At 35.5% G+C, this 8576-nt stretch overlaps 1 protein-coding gene across 4 annotated transcripts; it reads left to right on the top strand.

The window, feature by feature from the left end:
- The first annotated feature begins 890 nt into the window (after positions 1-890).
- LOC103445210 (protein LAZ1-like) lies at positions 891-8365 on the top strand. Of its 4 annotated transcripts, none has more exons than XM_008384197.4 (9): positions 891-1037; positions 1927-2195; positions 2296-2352; positions 3003-3111; positions 3812-3996; positions 4106-4194; positions 4910-5171; positions 5538-5789; positions 7736-8365. In XM_008384197.4, exons 2-9 carry the CDS (start codon positions 2043-2045, stop codon positions 8087-8089), a joined length of 1461 nt encoding a protein of 486 aa, XP_008382419.1. In that variant the 5' UTR covers positions 891-1037; positions 1927-2042; the 3' UTR covers positions 8090-8365. The 4 variants fall into 4 exon arrangements, with proteins under 4 accessions (XP_008382419.1, XP_008382422.1, XP_017190696.1 ...); XM_008384200.4 differs by having other exon boundaries at positions 984-1037; positions 2979-3111; XM_017335207.3 differs by lacking the exon at positions 891-1037 and having other exon boundaries at positions 3003-3091.
- The last annotated feature ends 211 nt before the right edge of the window (positions 8366-8576 follow it).

Below are 8576 nucleotides of genomic sequence, written 5' to 3'. Positions count from 1 at the left end.
CTGCTTGTACTGGGCACACATGGCTCACATTGAAGGGCACACTTTTCACATTGCAACAGATAGTTCGAGGGGCAACTTAAATATGATTCACATTGCACCTACATAAACGATCCCACTCCTTCATTTATTATTCAATGGATTTTTTATGTTTAATTGTTTTACAGCATTTGGTATGAGTTGTTCAAGGATCGGATAATAATTTAGTTTTGAATTCTCCATCCATAAGAATGAAATATAAATATCGTTTTGATTAATAAATTATTATTTACACTCTAAAAACTTAATTACGCACTCTTCATACGAGTATTTTAATATACAAAATATGAAGTGCACAATTAGATATTCAACCCCAGTTTTTACAAAGGTTTTTGTTTGTATCAATTGATAAAATATAACAAAAAAAAAAAAAAATTCTCATACCAAATGAGACCATAGGTTCCTTATATTTGGCATAAGCCTACCTCATTGAACTTTACATATAAATTAACTTCAACTCTTCAAACCTAGACAGAAATTGGTTTGTAACTCTGACTCAAGTACATTTATTAACAATTTATTTATTTTTTATTAATTTTAAATTCAAATTTTATAAATAATGGGTTTGGAACAATTTTATTGCCCACAAATTTTTTTTTTTAAACGACAACTGGTGACAAATCACGGTTATCCACCTATTCCGAAAGGAAGAAGACTCACATAGACATTTCAAATCGGATTTTCACACCAATAGCAGGATTCGAACCCAATACCTTTATTTTTTAATTTTAAAAAAACCTCGTAATCTGCTCTTTACCGTTGGACCTCGTGGTTATTGCCCACAAATTTTGAGTAAATGCGATGTTGTATAAAAAAAAACCCTAAAAAGAGCTTTCATTTTTCCTCCCTTCGTTGGAACAAAGTGTCACGTGCCGCGTCCGTGTTGGGTTTGAGATGGGTTCTGTAAATGCGAATTTCGTGAGGTTTATAATGCTGATTTGATTCTCTCATCAGAAAGGATCTTCTCTCCGGCTTTCTGGGCCAAGTCGACGAAGCTCTCTGTATGTAATTTCTGACCCTTTTCTTCCATATTTACTCCACCATACTAAAAATCGGATTTCTCCGGTTTAATTGATTGCGGCAATCAGTTCGTCTGCTTTTATTTTCCGAGTTTTCTGTTTGGTTGCTGGGAAAGTGTGGGGAAAATGATGTAAATTTACTCCTTTTATGTATTCACTTCCCTTTTGTGGCTAATCGTATCTAAAGGAGCTCACTTTTGTTACAGTTTTTGTGGATTTCCATCCTCTATTTATTATCTGATTGATTTTCTTTTTTCGCACTGTTGATTTCTGAAATTGTTTAATTGGATTGGTTATCGGGAAATCCGATTGTGTTTTGGAAAAATGATTCTTGAATTCACAATGTTGATGGGTTTTTATTGCCCATCTCAAAGACTGATAAATTCACTTTTGGGGGACATGCCTAGCATTTTTCTCCTGTAATGATTTGAGCTGCAAGTTTTGACTGAGTTTGGTGTATGAGGGTTGGTCTGAATTGACGAGCGTTGAATCTGTGTATGCAATTTTTATACTAATTTAGGATGCTGAGCATTGTGGTGGTATGATGTGCATGATAAAATGTCCAAATTTATGATTTATGATTCTTTTCGTTCAGTATCATGATCAGTTGCAAAGAACTAAACAGCATAGTTAAATACATGCATGCTAATGGTTTGGTGTGATGGTAACACATTTAGAGCTAGGGAATGGTGATCTCCAAACAAATTATGATATTAGTTTTTTCTTTTCCCTGCACCTTTTACCCACTTTGTTTTCTGTCAATCTGTCTTTTTATACTACGTGAGAATAGTCATATATTAGGTGGTGTGCTTGGTATCTATATAATTTGTACTCTCAACTTATGTTTACTATTCATCGTCTGGGTGAACAGGTCCATATTCTGTTGTCTGTGGTGATTCAGCACTTAATGCATATGTTTGTGAACTGATAATTCCATTATGCTGGCAATATTTGAGAATATAGGCTGGTCAAAAGGAAATACAGCTGATGAAGATAACACCATTTCTCGATCTCATTACCCATTTGGCCTACACACCTCCTACCTGGGCAAGTCTAGCTTGTGGTGTCTTTGTACTCATCACTCTTTCCCTTTCAATTTATCTTGTATTTGAGCACCTTTCTGCATACAAAAATCCTGAGGTATTTATTCGCTAGTGACAAATTGTATTTACTATGCATGGTTCTGTAGTAATGTTTCTCTGTTGCATTTTTCACATTTTGGTTTGTGTGAACCTTTCAGGAGCAAAAGTTTTTAATTGGTGTTGTACTCATGGTTCCGTGCTATGCAATAGAATCTGTAAGTTTTTATTTTGGTTTTTAAAATTTAATTTTGTTTGTATTTTTTAATTCAAGCCTCTCCTTGGGGTTATAGGTAGAACATATATTAATCTTAAATGTCTTTTAAATATATAGTTTTTTTAACCCACACTTATTTTAGACAATGGTTATTAGTGTTGATCATTAATAGTAAGTGTTAAATGGAGAGAGGGGAGGGAAAAGGTAGGGAAAGTAGTTCAGGAAAAGAGAGGGTGCGGGGAATTATGGTGTTTGCGTCGGCACATATGACATGTGTGCTTGTGGTTCCCAACGAGAACCTTATGTGTAGTTTTTTGTTTGAACTTTAATGTGCATGGTAAACCTTAAATTGAGATTTAACATACGAAGGATGTTGAATTTATCAATTTTATTTGTTTTTGTGTGGCTCACAAACATCCATGTTTCTTTAGTGCACATTGGGAAGATAATGAGTTGAATGTACATGTACCATTTATTAAGTTTCTGTTAATTTGTGAAGATTAAATTCTTGTATTAGATTTAAAATTGATCGTTGTTTTTTACTGTTGAAACTAGATGTACAGGTATACCTGTGTTACAAACAGAAAAGTACTCTTCCTTTGATCTTTGGTATTTTTTTTTTTCCAGATTCTAACTTGATGCTGTTTACAGTTAGTATCTTTCTTGAACCCTTCAATAAGCGTTTATTGCGAGATTCTACGGGATTGCTATGAATCCTTTGCCATGTATTGCTTTGGAAGGTACTTGGTTGCATGCTTGGGTATGTCCTTTTTTAAGAACTTTTATGATGCCATTGTTTATCCATAGAAGCTTTAGCTAACATGCTCATTAAAATTAAAATTTGATGGGTTTGGAAATGTGATAGTGCATTAAATGGTTATTTGGATCTCAAACTTGAATTTCACAAAAAGCATTGTAAGTATATGTTCACGCGTAATACATGGTTATTGAGAATTCATTGACAATCAAGTACTGATTGTGGACAAGATTGCACTGTTGATGACAGGATTGGCCTGTTGGCTGCTATGCAATAGATGTTCCTTGGCTGGTCTTGCATACACATTCAGCTCTTTCTCTCTCTCTTTCTCTCTCTATAGATGCACAAACTTCTGCATATGAGAATCTAACATCAGAGCCAATGTTAAGGTTTTAAGTTTCCAGGGCCAATGCACAAATAAATAAATACCTATTCTGCACAATGGTAAGGTTTTGAAGTGTTTAGGACCAATCATATGACAATCATGTTGAATGATCAGATTTTCCATCTTTAACTTAGTGTATGTATGGTAATTTCAAATAATCCTTGTTTGGTGGGGTACATATATATCCAGGATTTTTTTTTTTCATTTACAGTTGTAGTCCTTTTGTTTTTAATAGATAAAGAAACTTCTTTACTTCTGTTGTTTATATTTATTCTGCTTTTGACATTTTTCTTTTATATATGTTTTCCTCCTTGTAAGGTGGGGAAGAGAGGACTATTGAGTTTATGGAAAGAGAAGGACGTGCAAGTTCTAAGATTCCCCTATTAGAACACAGTTCTGAAAGGGGAACAGTTAATCATCCTTTTCCGGTGAACTATATCTTGAAACCATGGAAACTTGGTCAATGGTTTTACCAAGTTGTCAAATTCGGAATTGTTCAGTATGTATGTTTACCATCACTTTGAGAAAGTTTATTTTTTTACCAGCCGTTGTTTCTTGTTCTCAAATACCATTCCCCTTTATAACATAAATTCACTTTCTATTCTTGGACAGATGTTAATTAAGTCTCTCAGTGCTATTGTAGCAGTTATCCTTGAAGCTTTTGATGTATATTGCGAAGGTGACTTTAAATGGGGATGTGGGTAAGAGAATCTCAAATGATTTTAGGAAAAGCATTTGTAATTTGAAATTATTATGTAATATATTTGATAGGATAAGTTTTTTTTTGTCCCCTTAAGAAGCTCTTTAAACTATTACTTATTGAATTTCACATGGAACTCTTGCTTGTTACTCGTACTGATTATGTATTGATTATGTTCATACACATGTGAAGTTGCTCCTTGGGGACTTGTAAGTTTTGGTTATAGTTGTATATCTTTAAATGAATCTTCAGGAATCCTGCATGTCGAAATAACCTCTAAAATCTTGCTAAACTCACTGTGGATGGTGGCTAACATATGTTAGCTCATTTCTTTGGCCTGTTACAGTGTGGACGGGTTTGTCAATTGATAGAGATGCAAAATGGTCATGTGATCCTGCTTTAGTTCTTTTAAAGTATGTATTTCAAAAACAAGCAGGAGAGACCTGTCAAGACCTCAGTTTCCGTAGCCATAGCCTTTTTCTTAGAACCTTTGACTTATGCTATGGTATCATAGCTTGTGGGATTTCACCAATTACTTTCTCAAATAAGAATGCCTTCTGTTTTAAGTGCTCTTGATATTTTGACTTGCCAATTTTCCTTCTATCTAGTTGATGCCCTACGTATCTCATTGTCCTACAAAAGAATTGTAAAAATATTACTTAATGATGTTCAACTCATAAAGGACTCTCATGGTCGTAATTTTCTTGTGCTTGCAGGTATATTTATATTGCTGTGGTTCTAAATTTTAGTCAGTCATGGGCTTTGTACTGTCTCGTTCAGTTTTACACTGTTACAAAAGATGGACTAGCTCGCATAAAACCATTAGCCAAGTTTTTGACATTTAAATCAATTGTGTTTTTGACATGGTGGCAAGGTGTGGCAATTGCTCTTCTCTATTCCTTGGGTTTGTTCAAAAGCCCTATAGCTCAAGGATTGCAGTTTAAGTCAAGTGTTCAAGACTTCATCATTTGTATAGAGGTAGAACATTTCATTGGGTAATACAGTTTCTTTTTTGTCTTTTCAATTGACATTTTGTATTGTAGTGTTTTAAATGGTAGTTTATTCTTACTTGAACTTTATGAGTTGATGTGGTCTTGAGAGATAATTACTCCTCGTCTGAAGGTGTTGGTGGCTAGGAAGGGTTAGTCAGTCGATAAAATCAAAATCATGACTAATAGTTTTTTTCTCCTCCAATTTTCATTTTATTCTGCTACTAGTATTCTGTATACTTTGTCTTGCATTTCTCAATAATGTTAAAGTGGTTACATGACAAAAGATTTTTCAGTTTACCATCTTTATGCAACATATTTTAGTTTAACAGTTCTGCGTTTTCACCCCCTACAGATGGGCATTGCCTCTGTTGTTCACCTATATGTGTTTCCTGCCAAACCTTATGAAATGATGGGAGATCGTTTTGCTGGAACTGTCTCAGTTCTTGGAGACTATGTATCGGCTGACTGTCCTTTGGATCCGGAGGAGGTTAGGGACAGTGAACGCCCCACAAAGCTACGCCTCCCCACTCCTGACATTGATGTCAAGAGTGGCATGACAATCAGAGAAAGTGTTCGAGATGTTTTCATTGGTGGCGGGGAATATGTAAGTATCTTTTATTCATACAGTACGATCATGAATTGATTTAAGAATATGGAACTAGTAATCCCTGATGTAAAAAAAAATAAAAAACCCGAAAAATAGCTCCTGTGGAAAGGGTTATTTAGAAATGTATTAAAGCAACGATAGTGTTATGTTGAAGTTCCTTTTGAGTGCACATATAAGGATAGTATAGCGGCACAAGTAAGGGTGTCGAACCACAGGGACTGAGAAACAACTTAGTAAAACCTTTGAACTCTTACAAATTAGCATTAGTTAAAGACTTCTATGACTTAAAATGGGGGGTTTAAGTAATTTTGGAAAAGAAATAAAGACAAAGAAAAGTGAAAAATTAGAAATATCTAAACATAAACCTAAGTCATGAAATAGGTTAGAAACGTTTTTAGGACTTAAATCTGATTTCAAATGCACAACTAAGATGTTCACATATCTAGCATGACATATAACTAGATTGTATGAATCCTCTCTTACTTTGCATGTTAGATGCATGGCATATACATACAACTTATATTTGTAGGTGCAACCTAGCATAACATATACTCAGATTTAGCACCTAGAAACTCATTAAGAACGAAGAGGATTATGAACATCACATTAACCCTAGAACATGGCATTTATCCTAGAACTTCATGGAATCAATTTACATGATTAGTTTTGAACCTAACCACATGTTGCTAATGAATGAAAGAAGATATGGCAATCATCCTTATCATTCTCAACAGAAAATATGTGCTTGAAATGATTGAAACAGAAAACTGATTCTAGCTTGCAAATGAAATTGATAAACTAAAGCTGCATCATAAGATTAATTCAATCATGTCTAGGGCTTCAAAGCAGCCCTAAGTATCCATAAACTAAATTAAAAACATAACAAAATACATAAAAGTTAGGAAAGCTAGAACCAAGAAACTGCTCAAGGCTGAAGACTCCTGCTCTCTCCAGATTCTGTGTTTTTCTCTTCTTTCTCCTTCTGATTCTGTGTATTTTTCTCCTATTAAAAGGCTTAGGAGTTTTTCTAACATTTGACACATTTACATCCTTGAATTGACTCTCATTTATAGCTCATTACAATCAGCTTTTAGTATAGGAGTAACTGAAAACTATCTGTTATCAGAATTTGTATATGAACAGCTCCTCTTTATTCTGTCATAACTTCTTGTCGAAACTTCCAAATCACAAGCTGTAAAGATCGTCAGAAAGAAGACTTCCAGGGCTTTCCAACCATATATGGCCCATTTTCTAATTCGTTCTGAGCACTTCGGGGCAAAGCTCGCAAGTTGGCTGTTCTGCAAGGGCCTTTTCTGGTGAATCCTGGGTCATTTGTGGGCTATGGTCTGGTCTTGGGCGAGTTGGGCTTCAAACTATCCATTCTAGGCTCTAGATATTCAAAATAAGATGATTTCTTCAAGCTCTTACTTTCATCCTGAAATACAATACAAACAACAAAATACCTTGTGATGCATAGAGATTTTAAGTCAAAAACCTAAGCAAAAGAGGGCGTAGAAGTATAACTTTATGCACTCAACATGTTACACCTTGGTATAGCCAATAAGATTTGTAGATTGCTGTTGATATTGGATGTCTGCACTGTAAGACACTGTTTATGCACTCAACATGTTACATTTTGGTATAGCCAATAAGATTTGTAGATTGCTGTTGATATTGGATTTCTGCGCTGTAAGACACTGAAAACATGTGTAAATTGCGAAGGCTGCTAAGTGATGTCTGTGGTTAGGTGGTAAATGTTTGTGGAAAAGAACGGATACAAATGTTTCGGATTGAAAAATGTTCCTTTATTCTTTAATACATTTCAAATGTCCAACCATCTGTTGAACTGAAAGAAAGTCGGTATCTACATGAAACCAGTTGACTGTGGGTCATGGTGATTTTTCAGTTTTGAGTTCTGAATCTGCTCTTTGCCTCAAATACAGATTGTGCAAGATGTGAAGTTCACAGTTACACAGGCAGTAGAGCCAGTGGAGAAGGGGTTCACCAGGTTCAATGAGAAGCTACACAAGATCTCCGAAAACATTAAGAAACATGACAAGGAGAAACGAAAGACGAGGGATGACAGTTGTATATCCACATCACCTACACGGAAGGTGATTCGTGGGATAGATGACCCTCTCTTGAACGGAAGCATGAGTGACAGTGGGGTTGCAAGGGCAAATAGGCATCGCCGCAAATCTGGATATACAAGTGCAGAAAGCGGTGGAGAGAGCGGTAGTGATCAGAGTTATGGTGGGTTTCAGGTCAGAGGCCGTAGGTGGGTAACCAAAGATTGAGGAAGGATCATGGCAATTGTCTCATGGGATGCTGTGGCCTGTGGGTTTTGTCCATTGTTGTTTGCTTGTCGATATTTTCATCTGAAGCTGTTGCCTTCTTTGTTCTTTGTAATTCATAGAGGATGGCAACAACTGTCGCCTCGGGGCTACTTTTTTGTTAGGGGCGCACAAAAATGTAAATGGCATCGAAGTTAGAGGAAATGCCTTGTTAGGGTATATGTAATTTACACATTTATGTCGAGGACAGTAATCATAACAGCTGAAATTAAAATTCAACTTTTTGTTAGAGAAGGTGACTCAATCTCCTTCAACTCTTTTTCCAAGCGTTGGCGATTCAACGATGTGCAGGAGCTGGTTCAGTCCAAGTTTATGATAGCTACAGAGATGGTGAATTATTTCTTAACGAGTTTCGTTTCTTGTTCGGTAGTTTGAACGAGGGAAGGGCTGAGCAGCAAACGGAAAGAGAACTAAAAAATCGATTTTTGCT

The sequence above is a fragment of the Malus domestica genome, chromosome 10 (assembly GCF_042453785.1).
Source record: "Malus domestica chromosome 10, GDT2T_hap1".
In the NCBI taxonomy this organism is placed as follows: domain Eukaryota; kingdom Viridiplantae; phylum Streptophyta; class Magnoliopsida; order Rosales; family Rosaceae; genus Malus; species Malus domestica.
Note: the sequence above shows the minus strand (reverse complement) of the source record. Positions and strands in the feature narration are given on the sequence as shown.

Coding starts and splice junctions, on each gene's coding strand:
- LOC103445210 (XM_008384197.4), top strand. CDS start 2,043: ATGAAGATAACACCATTTCTCGATCTCATTACCCATTTGGCCTACACA. Junction 3,997..4,105: donor AATTCGGAATTGTTCAGTAT/GTATGTTTACCA, acceptor ATTCTTGGACAG/ATGTTAATTAAGTCTCTCAG. Junction 4,195..4,909: donor GACTTTAAATGGGGATGTGG/GTAAGAGAATCT, acceptor TTGTGCTTGCAG/GTATATTTATATTGCTGTGG.